The 24064-nt window shown below is 42.8% G+C and overlaps 2 protein-coding genes across 4 annotated transcripts in view; one reads left to right on the top strand and one right to left on the bottom strand.

Moving 5' to 3' along the window:
• The window catches only part of LOC115784995 (mitochondrial import inner membrane translocase subunit tim16-like), a 113286-nt gene that overhangs the window by 56723 nt on the left and 32499 nt on the right, over positions 1 to 24064 (top strand). The window lies entirely within an intron of this gene.
• Positions 1257 to 23569, bottom strand: vasnb (vasorin b). 2 transcript variants are annotated; one of them, XM_030736415.1, is made up of 3 exons: positions 23348 to 23569; positions 16706 to 16764; positions 1257 to 5193 (listed from the first exon to the last, which is right to left on the bottom strand). In XM_030736415.1, the coding sequence occupies exon 3, from the start codon at positions 5184 to 5186 to the stop codon at positions 3117 to 3119; it is 2070 nt and encodes a 689-aa protein (XP_030592275.1). In that variant the 5' UTR covers positions 5187 to 5193; positions 16706 to 16764; positions 23348 to 23569; the 3' UTR covers positions 1257 to 3116. The 2 variants fall into 2 exon arrangements, with proteins under 2 accessions (XP_030592275.1, XP_030592276.1); XM_030736416.1 differs by lacking the exon at positions 16706 to 16764.

Raw genomic sequence — 24064 nt, 5'->3', positions numbered from 1 at the left:
CAGTGCTGTATACCTCTTTGTGACCAGTTTCACCTAGTGACCAGTGGTTGTCAGAGGACCGTTGACTGATCTCTTAGCCTGTGTGACTGAGGCCTAACAAACATTAACAATTAACATAATAAACATAATAATAAACAACAAATCACCAGCTGTTTTATTAGGTGCCTCTTACTACTGGGCTGTACCCCCTTTTGCCTTTAGAACTGCATTACTTCTTTGTGCCATAGATTCCATATGTGCTGGAAATAGTTTCCAATAGTTGTTTTGCTCTATGTTTACATTACAGCATAGTTCTCCTGTTCTACCTAATCCCAATGGTGCTGTGTGGGGTTTGAGTACAGTGAACTTAGTCATGTTCAAGACCAGTTTGACATAACATGAGCTTTCTGACATGGTGCTTTATGCTGCTGAAAGCAGAAGATAGAAAAAGTGTTTATAAAGGGATGAAGATGAATAATACTACTTAGTAATGCTAATAATAATAATACTTGGGTTTGCTGATGCTCAGTTAATACAAAGGGGCTCAAAATGTGATTTTTAGAAAAACATTCTCCATACCAAGCAGCAACTGAAATGTTGATACGATTGAATTTTAAGCTGCTTACGCAAAATTCTGACCCTGCTGTCAGAATGTCACAGCAGAGACTCATCAGACCAGGTGACCTTTTTCAAATCTTCCATCTTCCATTGTCCATTGTTGGCGAGTCCATGCTTGCTGTACACCCTTACGTTTCTCTTCTTAGATGACGGGAGTGGCACTTGGTGTTGTCTACAGCGCTGTAGCCGCTCTATTTGCGTTCAGATAGAAGTTTTTTGTATGGCTCCTACTCTGCATGTTTACTGAAGCAAAAGTGTGACCACACAATAAACAGAGCTTCCTTTTATACACTAATACTGGTAGGCAGCTAGCTAAGAAGGTGATTGATGACCTAAGAATGGAAATGGCCACAAAGAGTTGGCAGGCACAGACTAAGTGTTGTTTGCCAGTAAAGTGGTGTAGACTGATTGTAAATGCTAAGGCAGCCGCAGACCATTAGAAAAGTACACACCACCTGAGGAGTTATTTACTGAACATAGTGTATCAATGGTAAAAAGTCATCATTTTAATTGATTTATTTTTATTCAAGTCTTTGCTGAGTCCTGAACTCCTCTTCCTGTGATCTCTTTCCCTGTTTCAGGTGAATGCTGGAAAGAAAAAAAAATATGAGTGGGGTCGTTTTTTTTATTTTTGGATATTCATTTAATGATATCACTTTTTCCACTTGTACAAAGATGTTCACAGAATAAAAAATAAAGAAGACATAATAACAAAGAGTTTCCCAAAGTAAACAGGGAAAAATGAACAGTCACATCGAAAATACTTTTGGTCATCTTCAATGTTTTCTATTTTACAAACAAATATTCCAGTTTCATCACATGATCAGGGGTTCTCAAGGCGCTTTTGTTAGCATGGACTTGTTAACTGTACACTGGAAATACTGTAGGTAACTTTACAGACATTCACAGAGGTGTCTTTGGTGTGTTTGGCTTTAGGTGGAGTTGTTTAAGTACCCGCTAGGCACGTAAAGGGGTTAACTGATAGAAGTGTTTCTGCAAGACAGAACATGTACTTTCATCATCGCTGATGATGAGACACACACACACACACACACACACACACACACACACACACACACACACACACACACACACACACACACACACACACCTCTCATTTCCAAACAAATGTTAATTTGCTTTGGCTCTTGGTAACCTCTTTATATAATAACCATCCAGTGGATCCCTGCTAGTCTCATTGTCCTCTACACAACAATATGAACACTCTGAAGTTAGCTGCATTGTTGCTTGTGCCTTTTCATAGTCTTGTTAGGTACGAATGAGCAAAACCGGGGTCTTGCTTGCCAAGGAGATATTGTGCATAGCGTTATATCAAGCAGGCTATTTTTACTCAAGAGAAACACAATACACATCCACTGCTTTGCTTTGCTTGTTTTCAGCCAGGCCAATTAGTATGTTGTAAGCATATTTTGATTGAGGGACAACACAGAGAAGATAAACCATTATGTTTCTGAAGTTGTCGTTTGCTGCAGTATAGTCAAGTGTGTTACTGTAATTAACACACGGGGGTGGGGGGTGTCAGCTGCTTCCCTCTGTACCTTTTCTAATCCTGCTTACCTTCTCCCTTTGTGGTGGCAAAGCAGGCTGAGGGCTCTAGTATGGAGAAGGGGGATTTAGTCTCAACTCTGTCCAGACTCCCATCTACTTAGACTGTCTGACATTATGGGGGCAAAGCTCTTTGATTGACTTTACTGGTACCAATGAGTTTTAATCTTCAAAGATTTTAATCTGCTGTTTTGTCTGTTAGTCACAAGAGGTGGGCGAGGAGGGTACTGAGGGCTGTTAACAGTCACAATGTTGCACAATTAAAAAAAAAAAAACAGACACAGATATTAAAAAAAAAAAACAGACACAGATATTAAAAAAAACAGACATATACAACAAAGTCTTGGAGCCAAATAAAATAATACAAGCATCAGTTTTTTCTTTGCACAACTTCATCTAGTGTCTTAAAGATCATTCACAGCAAGCAAGCACTGATCCCTTTGTGGGGTAGTACTGAACTCAGTAAAAACAATTGCTGAGTTGGTTTTAGTTGGGTTGTTGTGATGGGAAAGGCAGCACAACCCCATTTCAGTTCACATCCCTTTATGAACACATAAAAGAGGGCATGAGGTTAATATGTCTCTTAACCCTGTGAGTCAGCCAATGGCCCAAAAAAAAAACAAAAAAAACCCCCATCAGTCCCAGCATCACACCACGGGGCCTGATTGCATTTGAGCAAATATTATTGAAGCAGGATGCACCATGTAAATGGAGTGAAAAGCACATCTGATGCTTTTTCCAAGTCCAAAGGCAAATTTTGAACTTGTTTAATGTCTGCTTATACTAAGAAATAACCAGGAAGTTGAATATATGTCCAGTTTCCCCTTTCCTGGTTGATTGGCTGACTTGGTTCTCCACTTTCACAGCGGCAATAGCTGCTCTTTTTATTTCACTTAGGAGGGAAAAGCTGAAGATTTAAAAATCCTCATTTGGAGTAATAAAAAAGCAAGGTGTCAAAAGCAGGAAGGCTTATGTAAAGATGTTGTTATGTTGTTGTTTGATGTACAGTGATCTTGTAGTAGTAAAACTTCATATTCCAGATTTCCATTCTGAACAGCAGGTTCTGGGATCATAAGTTGTGACTGTTTTTGAGGCAGGGGCCCATTGTCTAAGCCAGCTTTAACTCCATCCAATTCTAGCTGGGAGGGATCACAGTCAAGGTCCAGGTGGCCCTTGGCCCTCTTCCTGCGAAGGTAGCACACTACTCCCACTGCTACTGCTATCAGTACAAGCAGAAGCAAGATCGCAACTGCAGGCACCAGCATCGTGGTTAGCTTAGGCTCATCGATCCGTGCACCAGGACCCCTAGACATTTCGGGGGCTGTATGGGCCTCAGTGCAGACGCTGTCTATGCCATTAGGGACACCTAATGGACTGGCACATACAGTGTAGGTGGAGTTAGGATTCAGGCCTCTAAGTGTATACTCTGGGAAGGTTGCTGGGAGGCTGAGCTGAATTGGTCTGCGGTCTGGCCCAGAGAGATTGCGGTAGGTTAGACGGATTCCACGGATGTAAGGGCGCATTTCGATGTAGCGGTGAAGATCCAGGAGGATAGATGTCGCGGTTTCCTTACGTGAGCTGATGTCGGGTGTGTTGGCACTGATAGTTGGTATAGGAGGTTCTGCTACAGGTGGTGAAGGTGGGTGATGATTTTGGATTTCACAGTATGTGCCAGAGGTATGGAGCGGACAGGTGCACTCCACCTGACCACGCTGGTCCAAACGACAAATACCCCCATTCAGACAGTTGTGAGAAGGACAGAAATGCTCATCTGGGTTTATGCTAGGGGAAGCAAGAACAGGGGGTTGGGGAGAACCACCTTCTTTTTCAGTGGGGTTGTCACTGGCCCTAGGAGGGGAAATTACCCTAGTAGTTGTTGGGAAGGTAGTGACAAGAGCAGGCTGGGTGGTAGTTGTTTTTACAGTTCTAGTGGTGACCGTAGTTGTGGTAGGACAGCCAAAATCTCTGTGATCCAGTCTTTCTAATACCTTTCCAGCACTGACAGGTGGGAAATGGCAGCGTGTCTCCTCTGTTTTCTCCAGGGTGATGCTCTGGGCTCTGAGCCATCTGGGGAACCATGCTAAGTTGCAGAGGCAGTTGAAGGGGTTTTGTGCAAGTGTGAGCTTTCTGAGGTGGGGAAATAGTTGGGAGAACTCTTCAGGGATGCCCTGCAGACTGAGGCTGCTTATGTCCAACTCCTGCAGCTCCCCAAGGTTCTGCAGGTCCTGAACCTTAAGAGGGCCCATTGGGTTTCCAGCCAGGCTGAGATGAATCAGCCCTGGGGTCTCTTTAAGCACTGAGGGAAAAGATTTGAGTTTGTTTCCTGAGATGTCCAGTTCATGGAGATTCTTGAGACTGCTAATAAGCTCTTTATTCAGGCTGGTAAGCCCCACACCTCCCAGTTTGAGTGACTCTAGGTTTGGGGTCTGAAGGTCTGAAGGATCCAAAGTGTCTAAAGCATTAAAGCGAAGGTCCAGCAGCAACAGATGAGGCATTGAGAGGGCTGGCAGGGATGTGAACTGGTTACCCTGCAGTTTGAGTTCAATCAGGTGCTCCAAGCCTTTAAAGGCTGCAGGGTTGATGGTTTGGATATGATTACTATATAAATAAAGGCGCTCAAGCAGTTTCATACCATGGAAGCATTCTGCTGAGATGTGGGTGATCTGGTTGGATGACAAGTCCAGGTTTCGCAAAGAAGTCAGAGGTTCAAACACCCGATCGGGAAGATGGGTCAGTTTGTTTTGACTGAGATCCAGCATTTCCAGGTTCTGTAGCCCATCAAAGTCCTGAGTTGTCAAGCTTTCAATCCCATTGGAAAACAGGTAGAGGCTTTTAATGGATTGGTCCACTCCCCTGGGAATGGTAGACGATCGTCTTTGGAAACAAAAAATGGATCCTGTGGAACAGGAGCAATCTTTTGGGCAATCACTAGAGAAGACACCATCAGGAAGGATGAGGAGAAACATAAAAGGGATCAAAGGAATATGAAAGATCTTCATGGTGCTGACTCTTTCTCTCTCCATGCTCAGCCTAAAACAAGATAACATAAAAAAACAAATTTTAATTAACTGCATAAATATTCATAGTAATGTAGAATAAATACAACACTAGTACATAAACATTTCATGGTCTCCATTACAGTATTTAAAATACCAGGGAAGTTCTGTATCAATGAAGTTATCAATCACATACATTTAAGGGCATCTACAACAATCTACAACAAACACAGCACAGTAGAGAATTTCCTAATTTCCTTGAGTCAGTTGTTGATTCACAGTGTGTTCTTTACTGAATTTCATAAAGTAAGATTACTATCAAAGGTTTAACTATACACAGCCAGTGATCAAAGGCAGTGAAACAATAGGGCTGTGTCCATGACCTCAGTCTAGAGTCTGATGCCATACTCTGAAAAGCTGACATAATGGCACCCTGCCACACTTTTCTGGCTAAAAGACATTCTCCCTGTAACAGTCTGTACAGCAAGATGTGTACAGTGATCTCAGTTTTAAATTTGGACCTAGGATGCCAACGCTGGAGCGGACATTCTGTGGGATTGAAGTTAACAACCCTCCATATTGCTAACGACTGGCACTGAAAGTCTGTGAAACACACCCTGTGTGTATTTTTATTTTTCAAATAAATCTTTAGTTCACGTTTTCTTCCTGACCCTTGTGCTGTTGAAACAAGTAAATTTCCCCTTTGTGAATTAAAATCTATGTTTAAGTCTAATTCAGCTGTATAATGGCTGCGTGTATAACGTATGCCACACTGCACGCCATTTGTGAAGGTATCAGCCACAGAAGTAAACACTTTCCGTGTCGTTATTACGCAACCTGCCTGCTAGTGTCACATGTCAAATAAATGTCTCCAACTCTGTTAGAAGGATGAGTAATGGTGACGAGAGGAGGACATCAATAAGATATATTACAGTGATTCTAAATAATTTCACCTCAGTGCTGGCAGTGTCAACACAGTACTTAAAAGAACTCAAAGAGGAGGAGGGATGTGAAGAGGCAGAGAGGCATGAAGGGAGATAAGGAGGAAGCTAGTTGCAGACAAAAGTCTTTCTCTGTGTGCTGTTCAGACGCCCTTGGAGAAAGAGGTGACACGTTAGCCCTCCTTTTGTCCTTTTTTAGTCAACTTTATTTAAAATCACAATTTAATTTTAGTCACTTGGGGTGAGGATAATAACTAGCTGATAGCTCCAAAACTTGCTTTCTGAAGATTTATGACACACTGTATTTCAATACTGTATTTTGGTTGAATCCTTGAAGTTGTTGTTTGCACTGTACAAACACCTTAATAAGAAGTCAAGTGTGTATCTTTTACACACATGGAGCACATGCATGGGAGAACACTGTTCTTACACTGCTTATGCGCATCAGTGCCTATTTCACCAAAAGCGTTAAATAAAAGACTTTGTTTTATTTTCTTAATGATCTTCTCTTTGCTGCAACTATTTTCCTTTTCTTCGCAGTTCCATGTTAATATGTGGGGAAAAAAGTCTTCTAAATAAAATAAATACAGTCCAGATTTTAGCATCTATGGTACACTTTCAACATTTGTTGCCTTTGTACTATTTACCATGAAATATAAGCTTTAAAATCAAGTGTTCTGTTGTTTTCTTTCACTGACTCCTACAGTAGGTGTCAAAGCCAGTTTTGTCTATGTAACTTTTAGCCCAGTACATGCTACAGTGGCAAGAGCAGATGTAAACTTAAATGACTCCTACTTTTTAAATATCGCTCACTCGTTTTTCTTTTCACTTTTTAATAAAACAAAAAAGTAAATAAATAAATTTTTAAAAAAATCATTGTATCCGATGTCCGATGTCCGAACTTGGAGAGGAGATCAAGGCGGCTGCATCAGTGAGCCAGAGGAAGGACAAGTATTATCTCATCACACCACAGCTATGGCATTTATTTTCCTTCCCTTTCGGAATACTTTTCTTTCCGCTCCTCCTTGAAATTGCAACCTCCTTGGAAAGATTCCCCAATCTCTTATTTTCCTTCTCCAGTGTATAAACTAAAAGCAACCATGGCATAGGCCGGAACTCCCACTGCCAACTCTTTCCAACAAGACAACTGTTCTGTTCAGCCAAATGTTAATGAACCTGCTGAAACCTTAGGGCTTGATTAAGCAAAACAGCTTACTAGTTTTCAGAGTCTGCACCTGCTAACGGGATGGAAACACTGACCAGCTTTCCCATTCATGCGGAAAGTTAGAGCCCTTCCGTGCTGGAATCCTGTGTAGAAAGTAATGATGGCATTAGCTTGCTGGCGGCTTTAGCTAAATACACACACTCACTTAAACAGGTGATATGTACAGAGTTGTAAAGGGCCATGTCCATTATTTTGTCCTGTTAGAAATGAGATTTTATATTGTGCTTAACAAAAAAGTTGAGTCATAAATTCACGGGCCAGAAAAAGTGTTGGAGACTAGGTTTCATTACTGAGCTCAGAAATTATGGATGTCTCAACGGAAAATTGGAAAAGTGTGGCTGCTGTGCTGCATATGTGTGTAAAACAAGGGAAAATAAAAGGATTTGGGAAGATAAACAGGAGATAAAGAGGAGAGGGAGAACCAAACAACAGCTGGAGCGCATGCAGATGGTTTCAGGTTTTCATATCATCACTGTGTGCGGGGTGCTGCATTTCAGCTTTCGGCGCACGATGTAGCATGTGTGTCAGAAAAGGTACACAAACCTAATGTTGCAGCAGAACACTCTTCAATATGTACAAAAAGCATCTAAGGTATTAGAGGTTGCCCAAAAATGTCCTCATTCCTTCTGGAGATAGAGAAACGTTACTTTGTTACAACATATCAGGGCCAGAAACGGGTATAAGGGTTCGCTGCCAGAATATACAACAACTTCAAGGCAGTTTTGAGGGAAGCGTAAGCTATGCAGATAAAACTGAGAATATTTTTCTTAGAAACTCATCGTAGTGATTCTACCGTAGCTCCCCGGGGCAGAATGTTTATTTGAGCGTGCCTCATTCCAGAGTGGGCCAGGCACATCTGATAACCCAGTGGAGGAGAAACTGTGGTGGAGGTGGACAGAGAGGAATTTACCCAGTGAATACAGCCAGATCACAGATAAACTGTAGCTTGATAGGTTAGATTTGCCTGCTTTCTTTCTCTTTAGATGCAAGTGGCTTGTGCAGATCGGACGTTAAGATAAGGTGCAGTTGTGGCGTTGGTGCAGCATGGAGCCAATAGGCTCTGGTACTGACTAACTCCTGCGAGTGGAGGTGGAGGCTGAGAAGGAGATTAAAATTTTGAGGAATGCCTCCTCCCTTTTTCCCTTCTTTCTCCCTTCTTGACTTGTAATTTCCTTTTCTCTCCCCTGTGCATTTGAGATATTCCTGAGACAGGCAGCAGCTGAGTTTGAAAAAGTGAGGAAGTTTATTTTAGGTTTATGAACCGACAATGGATTGAATGAATGCGACTGTGTCTGTCATACGATGACTGTGCTTTCTTCTGTGGTTTCTTTATGCATGAGTGCAGGTTTGTAGTCTGTATTAGAATGTTGACTGATTAATATCTGGTATCACCCGAGAACCCGAAACAGTAAAGAAAAAACTACAACAAAAAAAAGGACCTCGGGAACATCTTTACGCAATAACGAGGGGGAAAAACATTACCTTAGTCTTGGAAAGATAAATGAAAGAAAGGAAGAAATGCTTTTTCCCCTCTCCCCCCAGCTCACTTCTTATTCAGGTTTTTCTTTCTTTTCAAGATAAGGAAGAAAAGAAAACACAAGCAACAGCACGGTGGAGAAGAGAGTTTCTGTCAGCAGGGGCACCGGCGTGAATAAGGCCTGGCTTTGAGAGGGTGAAGTGAGCTTCAGCAATTAAATTCTGGCAGACTGAGTGTCAAGAGTTCTTATCGTCAGAGCTGAAGGCTAACACTGAGGGGTAATGAAGGCAACAACAAAGTTGTAGTGTGTATGAGTGTGGGCTTAGGCATTGTGCACAATTCAACAAGCTGGGCCAGAGAGCAACATGCCAAGTCACTGTAAGAGGATAAGGCTGCTCACTGCAGAATGCACGCTCCCATTAAAGAAGGCCCTTCTCTCCAGGGGCCTTATCTTCTAAGGGAACAATGCTTGTGGTATGCGCATTAGAGTATATGATATGATATGAGGTATATGCAGGTCTGTTGGCTCTGGGGTGCCCTGCCAAAATACAGACTCATACTGCAGACTGAGACTTATTACAGCAGCTTGATACTTGGATTCATACTAGTACACAATAATCTAGGCAACATCAGAAGTGTTTTGACCCTTTCCAGTCTCAGTCTTTTCCCTCTCTTTTTTTTACCCACTCCTCCAAACACACTCCTGTTCTTGTCCCTTTCTACTGTCAGCAGTGTCCCAGCTGGATCTTGTTATCCACAATCCAGTGGGGTTATCCATCAACATGGATTAAAAAGGGGTCAAGAGGTAACTGGAAAGGAGAAAAAAAAAAAAAGACTTATGTAGAATATCTGATGATGAAAAGGTAACATAAAGTGTAACTCTGGAGAGATATGAAAGCGTTTGTTCAGACACCAGAGATGTGAAGTATAATTTAAAAAAATGTCAGCTGTGTTAACACAAGACTGCCAGTATGCATGAAATGCAGGAAGTACTTGTTTATGAGCCAATGCATATTTTGTGCTGGTTGTACCTGTTGAACTATTGTAGATAAGAAAACACATTTTGATGGCGGCGTGAGGAGCCCAGCTCTTCAGTCTTGATGTCGTCCTCGCTCAAAGATGAGATGCTTAGTTCTTTCGGCAGCATAACAGGATAGCAGATCTTCTGATTACGCAAAGGCTATTGGTTGTTTTCTTTCATCATCGTGTGCTGTCAGTGCAAATAATGGTAAAATTGTAACTAGGCAAAAACGGATTAGGTGCCTGAAGATCAAGGCTCATAATCTACTTGAGGCCAGTTGTAGCTTTGTTGAAAAGACAGATCATATTCCAAAAATATGCTCTGCTAATGCAGCACTTACATCAAGGTCAATCAAGAAGACAGAAAACAAACACGGGAGACGGAAGGGAAGGAATGTGAAACAAAAGAAGAACGATAGTTTTACTGAGTTTGTCACTGGTAATACTGCTTTTGAAGCCACAGTACCATTGCTATGCTTTGTAGTGGTATTGAAGGGGGTTAGGGTCTATAGCGGTTTTACAAACAAAGCTTCCTACTGATTTAAACCTGACCACAAGAAAAGAGAATTACCGCACCCATTGCACATCTGTTCTTCTAGTACTGACTGATGTCTAGGGGCTGATGTTTTAATAAACAGGCTGGCCTGCCTCCTAATAACAGACCAATGATACGCTTTTCACCATTCTCTACACTTTTACCTTTCCATACAGTGATTTATATCTATATTAGCTGCTTTAATATTGGCATTAAAGGCGGCTGTTTTCATCTCCGGGTTCATAGTTCAGACCATGCCTGCATATAAGGAGCCTGCAGCTGGAGAACTTGAAAGAGAGCAATAATATACAGTCCAGGGGTGAGCGGGAGGGTAGTGGAATAGTAAAGCTCACACAAAAACTGTGTATGTCTTCAGCACTGAGGGGGTTACATTTTGCATTTCTGTGTAACACATCTGTCTTAATGTACTAGGAATGAAATTGCAAAATACAGCTGCAAGAGACAACGAGGAGGCCAGCAGGGGCAGTTCAGCAGGGCTTAGTTGGTGTGGCAACTTCAGATCAAATTATGTTAAAACCAGGACTGCAAGCACTGGTAGGAATTTTTTTTTTATATAGTTCAAAAATTATGCAAACAACTCCAACTTTGTGCCACTTTTGGTGCTGAAGTGTTCGAGGCGCAGGACAGGGATTATTTCAAATTGTGAATTATGCAAAGCTACTCTAATAGAGTCCAATGGGCCACCAGTGACTCCAGTAGCAGAAGACGCTACATAATCTTGTCAGACAACATCAGCCCAAAGGACAATAAAACCAATGATGCAGTGAAGCATAGAGTGTCTCCTGGCTGTCAGAGGTCAGGCTCAGATTAGTGTTTCCACTTCTGCTTACTATTCTGTGTCTGTTGTAACTATAGCTCAGACAACACAGATAAAAGGCCTTGTTTGACATAGGTACACACCCTGCTCCAGTTACATGCATGTCTACCTGAGGCTTGCAGCTCCTCATCTCCACAACAGGTGCTTTCTCTCCTCCTCCAGGGCAACATGAAACCCAAAACCTGTGGAGTGTGGCTGAGTAAATGATGTAACCTGTGCCAAGCCTCCAGCCTTAGCCGGCTGCACACTCCTACCTCAGAGTGGGCGAGTGGGGAAAAGAAACAGGCAGAGGTGGGCGGCCAGGCAGCCAAACCAGACAAGAGCTGGATCTCTGCAGCAGCTCGTGTGCAGTCTAGTTCTGTCTCCTCTGAGCTTTAGAGTGTAGAGGTCAGCTACTACAAGTTCCAAAAGGAAATGTGGGCGATTTCCTTTTGTTTTATTGCTGAAGGATATGACTGATGGTGTAGGAGATGCTAGACTTGATTTTGCTTTCATAAAGGCTCACATGAGAGGAGACACAGGACGCCCCGGCTGAGACTGGCTCTCATATTATCTTCTCATTCTGTGTCACACACAGGGGGCACTTGTTTTGTCTCGACTTTGACGCATGTCTCTCATCAGCGCACCATGCCCTGTGACCTTTGGGGACAGACAGAGAGGCCTCACATACACATCTGTCTGAGATCATCACCGCAGGATGCTCACATTACACAGACACAACAGATTTTAGCTCACCACCGACAACCTGGGCTTTGATATGTTTTCTTATTTCTCCTTGCTGCTTATTCCTGCAGAGGTTCTTGCCCCCCCCCCCCCCCCCCCCCCCTCCCCCCATCTCTTCCCTGTTATCTTTTCAGTCAGACACAACAGCAAACCACACCATTGTAGAAGTCACTGTCTGGGTCCAAGAGTGCTAAATCACCAGGAAACAGTAAATATGACATCCTTGTGTCACAAAACTGAACTTTCTCCAGGTCTGGGCTTGTGCCTTCATATCCTGTGCATGATTATCCATGGCTCTAGCCAGAATCAAAACTTCATTGTGCTTTCTGGCACTGTGACCCTGTTTGCAGTTGTCCACAGATCTGTGGAGTGTGCGATAGGGACACCCAAAGCGACCTATGAGAGGCAGCAGGCGGTGAGTCATCAAAACACCTTGAAAGAACAGGACAGCGCGTCTGTGTTAGTTTTGCGGTTTAAAGTGACTGGATGGACCTGTTCTGTCGCACACTTTGACGCTCCGCTTACAATCATTCAGCTCCAGTATGACAAATGCTAGTTTGTCCCCTGGCCACAATGACCTTTATTTACCTGAAACAAGCCAGCCTACTTTGTTTTTTCCAGTTCAATTCACTTTCACAGGAAGCCTATCGGGAAATTGTAAAGAGTAAGCCAGAATTACTATAAACTGCTCTTAAGCTTTCCTTATATTAAAAATCAAGGTATGGACACTACTTTGCTCACAGCTGGATGTTGACACCGTTTTCACCTTTATCCTTTATTGCAGCAGACAGAGCAGAGGGTTTGTATGAGTCAGGCAAAACAGCAGGCTTACCGAGTGCCTCCAAGACAGACTGACTGACAGGCTAATAATCTTTGTTAGACAAACAATGCCACACGTACTGATGGAGGAAATGTTTGCACATTTTCCATCCACCTGTTTGTTGCGTCATCTTTCCTCTCATTATTTGAACCGGTTATAGCTGCTGCTGTTTCCGAGCATCTAATCCAACACACACACACACACAAACACACACAGTGTTGGAATAGAAGTTTCTCTTGTTTAACACCTCACACAAAGATCTCTAAAATTCCCCTCTTGGCCTTGTGATCTTTGCACCCTGCACACTACTTGCTTCTCTGCTCGCCCCGTTTGTTTCCCTCAGGTTTGTTCATGTCACTGACAAGAGCACGAATGGAATCTGACGAAGGCATGTCTTCTTCACCTGCCACAACAACCCTGCGAGGTCTCATGGCAGCTATGTAGCAGCCAAAGTGCTCATTAGACTTGTGAGAGCTCGAGGAAGTAATGGGATGGTAAACAGAAGCTTGAGGGAGTACTAGTGCTGACAGGTAAATATTGGTGTGTTTAATAAAATGCATTTTGGCATTTAGACTACGATCAGCATGCAAAGAGGCTAGGAAAATATACATCTAAACTCACAGCTGATCAGCGCATGACAGTTTTATGATATGACTGTGTCAACACCTCTGCAGTCTTACCTGGACAAAAAAAAAAATCTTTGTCTAGATATTCAGATATTCAGTACGGGGCAGTTTTCTCAATGAGATGTAGGGAGAAAGAAACATGAAATTCTATGGGAAAACACCCCAGTGAATTACTGACAAATTGCCTATTTTAGCTTTAAACTAAGCCATTGATTTGGTAGTCTCTGCTCTCAAGCAAGTGACAAATTGAATTATGTCCATATTCATTTGCCAGTATTGTTACGCACTATGTTATGTAAAGATAAAACGTCACTCAAGAGGCAGGCACCATACCCGTTTTTCTGGGCCCCAACTCTACACCCCCACCTTTTCTACAAGTTACCGTTTGTTATTTTTCTAGTTATTCTACCCTGCAGTTTTTTTTTTCCCTTTAAAAAAAAAAAAAAATTTAGACATGTGCCACACACACAAGATAAATACGAACTGGAGATCGCTGTTGCTGATTACGTTGTCACAAAGGAATTTATTGTGAAACTGCTCCCTGTGTTGGTACCGCGCCAGCACTGGAGAGCCTGGCTGGCAAATCAACAGTCAGTCGGCACAGTTTTCCCAACCCCCAAGGTTGACATGCCTTTCCTCCATGGCCTCAGGTGCTCCGTGACTTTTTTTTTGTTAAGAAATTACATCCAGTGTTTTTTAAGAGTATTCAAACTGGTTTCCTGGAAATTTATCTCATTTCATAAACTGTGCCGTACATTTTTAGCTTTGCTGGGGAACTTTTTTTTTTCCCCCCTTTTGATTTACAAAATATGAGCCATTTAATGTCATGAGGATGCTGTGGGCCAGTGTTTTATTACCACACTGACACGTATACACTACCTGGGCCAGCATCTGATTAAAGAGATGAGGCCTCAGTCAGCAGCAGTCTATTAAGACGTCAACATTGACCCTCAACTTCAGCAGCCTGCCTGCAGCAGGTGTGTGTTTCCTAACACCCAAACAATATGAGGGAGAAGGGAGACGGGCAGGGTAATGACAGAAGGGGAGCAATAAAAGGGTGAGCCTTTAGCTTGCGTGTCAGTAGGCACAATTCAGTCAGTAGGCACTCCTTCTGCCAAATTCAGCAACCTAGCTTACAGGATGCAGCCGTTATTGGTACGTTTTGTTGAAGGCCATCAAAATCAATGCACTATACATCTTTTCTAATGCCAAAAATATCCGTGTATATTGTGTATCAAAAAAGGAATAAATAGAAATCAGTGGATAGTCCAAACTGTGGGAAAAGCACATTCAGATGAGAGTAAATTCAGTATACAAGACATGCTTGTGTAGGTCTGTGCTGGGTTAGTTAAAGCCAGAGAAAGCTCAACATTCAGGAAAAAGCAAGAAGAAATAAATTATCTGTTATTGTAGAAATTTGTCCGCATTAAGGGCAGTTTGTTTGCTCATATCGCCACAGCCGTTCATGCTCGTCGTTAAATGAGTCAAGCAGATTCCTGAGCTGACCTGTAACACACTGAACAATGCTTACCTTTGTGAGTGTTTGCTTACACACACGTGTGCGATCTGGATGTATGTGTGGTAGAGTCACGGTACATAAAGATCACAGTACATCCTTGTTGGCTCTCAGATGTTTGTTTTCAGGTAAAAATATTAACATTATTAAGTGACTCTCACCACAGTGTCAGAGGCGCACTGACTAGAAGTTAAAAGCACAGAGCCAAAGCTCACGCTAATGGCCAGCACAGACTGCTCGCAGCCAGACATTTGACTCAAATTCAGTGCCTTGTTATGTGCGTACACCCATATTTTACTTAATATTAAAATGCACGTAAGTGCGGCCAGACGTGTGTAGAAGTGCTTAAGAAAAAAGAGAGGAAAAACACGCGCACAGGATGTCAGAGTGTGCTGCGGTTCAAGTCAGCGTGCACAAGCTTTGATGTTAAAACTGTAGGATCGTGGCAGTAGTGGACTCGGTGTGTATTTTGACATTGAAGCATTGCCTGCATGGCAAATAATTTACAGCGAGCGAGCAGATACCCCGACCTGAGGAATGTCTGGATGCTCTACAGCCAAAAGCAGCAGCAGAAGAACTCTTCTCTGTTTTCCCTGAGATGGACGGGGTGGGGGTGGGGGGTAGTTAGTGAAAGCAACGATGTGCGTCCAGATGCCCAAGGCTACAGCCATATCCTCTGTGTCTTTTGTGTGTGTATGGGTGTGTATGTGTATCTTTACAAGCCCACACAGTCGCTGTTACAGCTCATTGACAACTAGCAACAACACAAGGGCTGGATGGAGAATGAGGAGTCAGTAGGAGTGTGTAAAGGTGAATCCTGCACTCTCAGACAGGAAAAACAAAACAAATTGACTAGACTATTGCAACAACACTTAATTATTAGGCCACAGATGGGCTGTTAGTATCACCAATCAGATGTTTAGTGCTCATTGTTTTTGATTGACTGCATACTGCATACTGGATTGCATTCATTTTCTGCCTATTTGTCTCTCAATTTTTGTACCGCTCAAATATTTCCTGAGTGGTGACTGCAGTAATCGGCACAAAAACTTTTAAATAATAATTTTTTTCATAAATAAATAGAAGGTGATATTTGTAACTTGTATTGTAGCCTATAGATTCCAAAATAAAACCTAGTGCTTGCTTGTTTGCCTCATTGACTTTGCTTAGAGTTCTCAGGCCAAGCCTAAAGGTCCTCACTGAAGAAAACTGATTACCAAAAGCCGTATGCAAAACTTTTAGATTGTTGTTCATTATGCAATATCATCAGGATGATGCCACCAGATTTTGAAGGGATTTAAAAGTAATGCCAAAACAGCAGAAACTGTGTAGGTTACTGAGAAAATGTGAAAAACACAAACAGGCTACACAGGGTCTTTATTTTACCTATTTCTACCACAACAGTCTAACTCCAGCAACCAGACAGGCATGCTAAACTCCAAACTTCCTCTGTTTCCCCCCCTTTCCTTCTCCTTCTGTCTGTAACGCTACACAGCCTCACTGTATCTATCAAATGCTGTGTGTGCTAAGAGAGGTGCTCTTGTTCTCCTGCCAGTCTTGTTAAGAGGCTCGGAGCTGTGTGAAAGGATCCTATTGAGGGAGCGGAGTGTTATGGTTAACATGGGAAAGACCGCCAACAGCGTGCCGTTTGGGTTTCTGGGTGCAAATATTCACAGGACTGTATTATTTAGTGCATGTCAGAAGTACTACATTACTTTTGCAATCTTTTTTTTTTTTCTTTTCTATAATAATGCAAGCTATTCTTGCACGTTTGTGTCAAGGTAACTGACCACATCTTCCAGATATAACTTAAAGCGTCACTCACCCTGTGAAGATGCTTCCTGTACTTCAGTCGTGCTCCACTATTCTTCAGCTCTCCTTTGCCTGTAAGTAACACAACAGTTGTAACCACAACCCAGGGATGTTGCAATGTGTTTTTGAGTCACTCTTCTCTACTTATTTGGAATCCAGCCCCCTGCTATGCATCGGTAAAGGCACATAAGTGAAACAGGAAGTTTTTTCCTGTTAATTGGACAGATTCCATCTGTGTGTGCTTTGCATGCTGAGCGCTGGCAGCACACGAAAATGATGGATCGTGGGAGGAAGAATGCGGGCCAACCACTCTCCACTCTGTCAGCTACTCGTCCCGTGGTATCAGTCCATTTTCATAGCAATGTTTTAGGGGTGATGATGAGTCCTAAACCATGCAAAAATGATGTGCAGCATACTGACGAGAATTAAGGTTTTCACTTTAATTCGTTCCTTGTTTTATGGTTCTTTTCCAGCAAAGAAAAATTTGCGCTCATGTTTTTCTTCCCCCGACGTTTTGATCAGGCCTGTGTGTTTGACCCTGTAGCACGGGACCTCCGTTTTTTACAGCCAAGAACAGCTTTTTGCTCTATGATATCAGCTGGCAGAAACCGACCACACTTTTCTCTGGGCTTCATGATTAACATTACACGAGCCATAATCGCAGAACAATCTGTGCGTGTATTCAAGTGCCTGCTGCTTTCTATGACTATTAGATATTATTTTTGAATGTGATTACAGGACCATAAACATTAGTTGGTTTGCGGAAAACCTAAACACTTTGTGACTGGCTGATAGATGTTTTATTGTGGGAGGCCTTTGGCCAAAAGCAATTTCAACTTCTTTTTTTCTATTGGCAAACTTTTTTCATTTATATAACACTGTTCTAAAACTGTTTGAGATAGTTACCTAAGAAACACGGCATGCCTTTTTTTCCTTCTCTCTACTGTACTGTAGAGCGCTGTACCTCTATCCCCAGAGCATAAACTAGGCTGAGTCGTCCAGAATGTTCCCGCCATCAGCCATATTTCATATATCTAAGCTCTGAGTCACAGTCTGTAAATGTGAAAAACAGCATATCTACAAAGCCACGTGTGATACCTGGCTGTGCAACTCCTGAAACCTCGATTCACTCTGCAAATGCCGTATCTCTGAGTAGCCGCAAACTCGCCTCCATGTTGAGAGTGTAGTGTTTACATCTGAAAATAACCTGTCACCCTGCAGGGCCGGGTTTGGCTCGCTGACCTGTGCTGCGCTCTGCATCCATGTTTATTACTCTGTGGGAGTGCTGCATAGAAGCTTTTTTGTGAGTGTATGTGTGTGCTCAGTATCCCCACCCCCCCCCACCCCCACCCCCCCACCTGGACATTTGCATACATTTGTACACATTTGTACAGGTAAACGCAACAGTGCATGTTTGCTAATGGCTGAGTGAATGCATCCTGTGTGTGTAGCTGCTAAGTATGGGGACTCCTGTCTGCTGACCCAGCCACGGATCCGTTTCCCGAGGTCACCGTATCTCCCTCTCAGACAGTCCTTCAACTGAACTGTAAATGTTTTGCTTTCAAAGTGGAACTAGACACTCAAAATAGATACAAATTGTCTTCACCACTAAACGACTTAAATGACTGTAAAAGACAAAACTGCTGACAACAATATCCTGGTCTTGGTTTGCCTTAATAGCTTAGACAACCTCTTCCACGATTGTCTCTGAGACTTTTGGTCTTTAATTATTGCAGACTGCATGCTACCAAAACATGTGTAGTATCTTTTAACCTGCTCTGTACCTCTTATTTTCTCTCTTTTCACCATTATTGGCTTACTTTGATATTCAATCTCTCTCTCTCTGACTCCCTCGTTCCTTTTTTTGGAGCACTGATACGTTTTAGTTTTTCTCTCCACTGTAATTTTCTTCCTTCCTCTCTGTTCATCTGTTCAACATAAATATCACCTCACCCTCGTCTCCTCTGTTTCTCCTTCTCTCCTTCCCATCTGGTTTAATCTCTCTCTTAAGGCAGGAGAGAGCTGAGCAGCCGGGCAATAATGTCAGAACTGCTTTGTTGTGGCGTAAAACTGCCTACAGTTTGCAGCCCAGTGTATAGTGAATATGTACTGGATAAAACAGATTGCCGCTCAGAACAAAAAAGGATGCGCAGTGGTAGAATAAACAGGGAAATGCCTTAACCTTTGATGGCTGACATTAAATGTGGCACTCTCAAGAGCTTCTTCTGGTGTAAATCTGTACCAGTGACAAGTTGTGACTTGTGCCACTGTCACAACTGCCTTTTTGTTGCAGTGTTGAGTGACTGGTGTACAAGCTGATGCATGATCATATTCAGGTATACACGTGTAGGCATTTGTGTGCATACGTGCACTGGTTTTCTCAGTCAGACTCAGGCCTCTGGCTCTTTATTGGTGTGGACAGCGCCAGATAACAACACTATCCGTGTCTGCCGGGAGCGACGGAAATAGATCTCAAGCAAAAGGCGGACCGGCGAACGAAAACGCTGTCCGATGCGATGAGAGAGAGCAGCCGTGTGCGTACGTGTCAGCTTGTATGTAACATGTGCTTACATGAAATTGTGTGTGAATGTCACCACTTTCTAGGTGACCCGGTGGTGAACGGACAAACACTAACCCAAGGGTACACGCACTTCTTAGTGAAACATTAACAGTTAACATTCACCTTAATCCTTTGTGTCCTAATTTTCATTCATTATTAATGTCCTAACCTTTAATTTGGGGGCAAATAGTTTATCCGTGTGTGTGTGTGTGTGTGTGTGTGTGTGTGTGTGTGTGTGTGTGTGTGTGTGCATGCGCACATTTGCCCTTGCTTTTACTCTTGCCCAGTAAAATCTGGTTCAAGGCTCATTTCCTAATTACAGTGCTGGCCAGAAGTAATTACAACCTTAGATTAAGAGCCGTTTCTCCTTTTTTTTTTTTTTTTAAGAGGTCCACTGAAATGCAGCAATTTGTGGTGGCTTTCTGGGACGAGCATCCTCCTTCTCATCCTCTCTCTGCTTCTCTCCCTCTGTCTCTCTCGCTCTGCTTCTCTCCCTCTCTCTACTCCACTGGAATTTGGGGGATTTTTAATTTTTTGCCTCTTTGCAAATTTTCCACCCAAGTGAGAAGGTTAAAAAAACTATCAAAGTTAATCACATGACTGGGCCATTTCAAAAGAGAGATAGGAAAAGCTGTAGAGTATGACTTTAGCGAGCCTGTGTGTCTTTGTGGACATATGGACACAGAGGACAGCAGTTATTTGGGGTTTGCACTCAGAGCGGGGCACTCCAAAGCCCGCAGATCCCTTTGCATGTGTGTGTCTATTTATGCAAGGTTTTGAAGTGGCTCTTCTGAACGCATCATTTGGCTGCATCGGCAAGCTCTTCTTCAATTTAGCTTGGCAGGCGTATGGGCTGGGGTTTGCCTCCACATACCGCTGGTTCAGCATTGATGTTTGAGGCTGAGGCCTTTGAAGCCAGGGGTTTTATTTAAGACGCCTCTTATACAGAGCAGCTCTGGCTCTTAGTTGTCAACCAGAAAGTGAACCCCCCCCCGCTGAGAAGCACCTGAAGAGGGGTGCACAGACGGAAGATTTGTACTTGAATCACTCACACAGACTCCTGGCTAATTGTGATGAGACCTCAACTTCACGTGGTCTCGGGTAAAACACACACACATATTTGCACACGTACTCCAACTTTCTGCCCTGTCGACTCTCCTTTCCCTGCCTGCTGCGTAACTGCCCCGCTCTTGTCCTCCTTTTGTACCTCCACCTCCCTATATCACTCCACTCTTGCCTTCCCCAGGCCTCCTTACCTCATGTGCCTGACTTTTAACCCTCTAATCCCTCTGATTCAGAGGCTGGGATGATTCAGGCACTGCCAGTAAATTGCATAAAAAAAGAGAAAGTCAACCCCTCTTAAACAGTTTGGAGAAAGAAAGGAGGAAGTATTCATTATAATAAATAAATTCATAGGCAGCACATGCTGCTGTAAGATATCCAGCAGATCTTTTTTGCCTCATCTCTAAACAACAAATGAAAGAGCACCAACTGTCGTCATCATCTGCAGCAGATTTAGACATCAGTGCTCTTTCCCTCCCGAGCTCTTTTGCACAGATAATGAAATGCCAGCCTTGAGTTAAAAAAAAAGAAAAGGAAAAAGAAAACAGAAGTAATAAAAATAACAGATAAAGGTACAGGCTGACACAATGTTAGTAACCAGATCCTGATGGGTTCTGTGGTTTCAACATCACTGTCACAGTGGCGTGACAGCAGGCCTGTGCTTAATTGTATAAATTAGACTCTACGAGAAAGGGATCGCCCGAGTCACGCTTCCCCGTCCACAGTCCCACACTCAAGGGCAAGAAATGTCCCCTAAAGTGGGGCACGGATAATCAAACTGAGGTGCATGCGCATCTCATGCACAACTCCAAATCTGCAACTTTGATTTTTCATCACAGGTGAAGAGCTGCAGCTTCTTTGTGCCTCGTTTTATATGTTGTTCTTGTTTGTCACCTCTTTCAATAGTGAGACGGTTGTGTCAACAAGTGACTTTATAGGCTGAAACAGCTTCAAGTCTCTACGTGTTTGTTTATCTTAACATATAAAAAAAAAAAATTATACCAGCGCACTTCTGCATTCTCTGGTATTTCAAGCTGTGCCCAAAAACGGTCCCTCATGTTGCCATCTCTTCTACACATTACCCTGAAAGTTCTCCACATTAGTGGAGGATAATTGGTCTCCTGTGGCTGCTCTGCACTGTCTGGTAGCCTAATATAAATGGATTACAACTATTTTATACTGTCAGTAATGCGTAAGCTTCTCCTATAGCGTAATGATAGTCTGCGAGGAAACACTTGGCAATAACAGTGAGGCTTTTGGGGCAGTTTGTGCTGCTTATTTGGCCCCCAGGAAAGATCAGACTATTTTTGCAGCATCTGCTTGTTTATGCCTGGTAAATGATGCTAATCTGAGAATGGAAATTAGCATTGCATGTCAAGAGATATACTGTGATTTATTAGACTAGATATCCTTTGATCAGGTGGTTGCTCAGAATTAGTCACACAAAAACAAATTTTCTCTTGGTGTTCATTTAGTGCCACTGTGAGACTTTGTCTTTAAGGAGAACTGGTGTGATCACTCCCTGGCATGTTTAATTTGGCACATTATTTAGAAAGATAAGGTCATATTATCAGGAAAATAGATACTCTGTCAATTTCTTCTATCTTTGGGGGTTGCTCTCACCCTGTTGGGTCATGTCACTTGATTGTTGCTAGTTTGATGCTAGTTTATTGCTGGACTCAATCACTGTGAGATTTAATCTTTCAGGAATTTGACCCCATCGCTCACTGCTCTACTGCACACTTGCTGAAGGATGCCGATGCCTGTCTAATTTCTGCGTGTACCTTTCTGCCCATCTGAGCAGCTCTTTCATTTATCTCTCTCTCTCTCTCTCTGCACTGAAACGCTTTCAGCTAAGAGTCGAATTAGGCTGCATGTTTAAAATAAAGTTATTTAGTCACTTTAGGAACATTAGCGACATTTGATGGACAGCTCCGTTATTACGGGTAGCCTGTTACAACATGGCATCAGTTAAGCTTTTGAGTTTAAGTTGGCTAATAAAATTACATAATTTTTTCCTGTCACTCATTGGTTCTGTATGAGTCTAATGAAATTCCTCAAAATCTGAGTGAAGTTTAATCAGAGCATGCCCGTTTGGCTCCTGTTTAAACACAGCTTTACTTCCTCTATAGTTTGTGTTTTACAATGAAAGCAACGACCCCCTCCAAATACTGCTAAAATAACCAAATGCATTCACTTTGCATCTGTGGGTCTTTGCAACTTTTGAGTGCTGTGCGCGTTGGAGCCGTTTCAGCGCTCGTGTCCTACTGAACTTGGTGTTGTGGGGCGTCCCCTTGTGTGGCTCCAAAAACAGCTGTCCTCTGCGGTGAACACGGCTCGGTGCGGTGTAGACATTCGGCACGGCTCGTGCATGCTGCACGGCGTCCTGCGGTCCAACACCAGCCCGCCTCATTACCGCCCCGACGGCTCGTTGTGCACCGCGCACACGCTCGCGTTTTACGCGCTTTCCAAATATAAAAGAACTGATGTTTATTGACAGTATGTTGTTGTCTGAAAAGTTAGTGGCGCCCACATCGGCAATAAACCTGTCGCATCCAAAAATTCAGCGGAGCATCCATGCAGATAACCCATTTGTAGGAGGGAAAAAATTGGCATTTTCACATGGGGTCTTGTGCATTTACAGAAACAAACAAAACGTCTTGTGTAACACGCTGCATTAAAAGCAATGCGCTATTTTGCACGGCAGAAACGAGTCTGTTGGATTATTTCAGCGAGTTTTTGTTAAGAAGGTCGTAACATGAGAGAAAAACTCAATATCGGACTCTACTTAAAAGAGGAAATAAACCTGACAAGCAGTTGGACTTTTGTTATTTAAAACATTCATTTTATTCTTTCAGTTAATCCTTTAATTTGTTCTTAAAGTTATCATTTACTTAACCCGTTTGTCAACATAACCCTATTGACGCGTCTTTACGCTGTACTCGATCCTATCCAAAGCGTTAGAGCTCAAAAACACTCACACTATCCTTTTTTTTTTTTTTTTAAAGAGATATAAAAACAGAAAACTTTTACCTGTAACTTCGTTAAAGTTAAGTTGGAAGCGCAGTTGCGCTTGTGTCTTTATCCAAGAAGGGCACTTCACCGATATAACTCCAAACCTGGTAGTTTTCCGTGCGTGCGCTCTCGCAGAAAAAGTCTTTCTGTGAACATATTAAACTTATAAGGAACGGTGTTCATGAAATCCTTGGAGAGGTACCCCAGCCTCCACGTCAAGGAATGCGTTCAAGTACCGACTCCCCGGACAAAAAGCGCTTTATTGGTGAGCACAGAGGAGAGTTTAAAGCGAAGGAATGGGAGGGGCGAGGCGCGCTGCAGTTGGGCGCACTCCTGCGCTGACCGGAGAGCAACAAACATCTCACCTTGCAGCTTTGCAGAGCGCTAAAGAGAGAAATTCCAGCCTCTTTTCAGCTCGCTATATCTTAATTCCTACCTGCACGACCTGTTTTGAACAAGATACATGACTGGTTTTATCATTTACTGTTACAAGAAGTTAGTTACCTTTCCTTTGAGAGACCATTAACTTTGCTTTAGAGCACAGTTTGCTTCTTTCTCAGCTGCTCTGCTGGAAGTAGGCAAACGCATATAGGCTTCTGCTTTGATACATAAAATGGTGAGATCAGTCACCCTCAATCGAAGTGACAGATTGATTCCTGATCAAGGATAGCTTTCTGTATTAGACAGAGTGTGCATGGAATTTTACAAGTAGAGTGGATCTGAACAGGTTTGAGT

This window comes from Archocentrus centrarchus, chromosome 8 (genome assembly GCF_007364275.1).
Source record: "Archocentrus centrarchus isolate MPI-CPG fArcCen1 chromosome 8, fArcCen1, whole genome shotgun sequence".
NCBI classification, from domain to species: Eukaryota; Metazoa; Chordata; class Actinopteri; order Cichliformes; family Cichlidae; genus Archocentrus; species Archocentrus centrarchus.
Note: the sequence above shows the minus strand (reverse complement) of the source record. Positions and strands in the feature narration are given on the sequence as shown.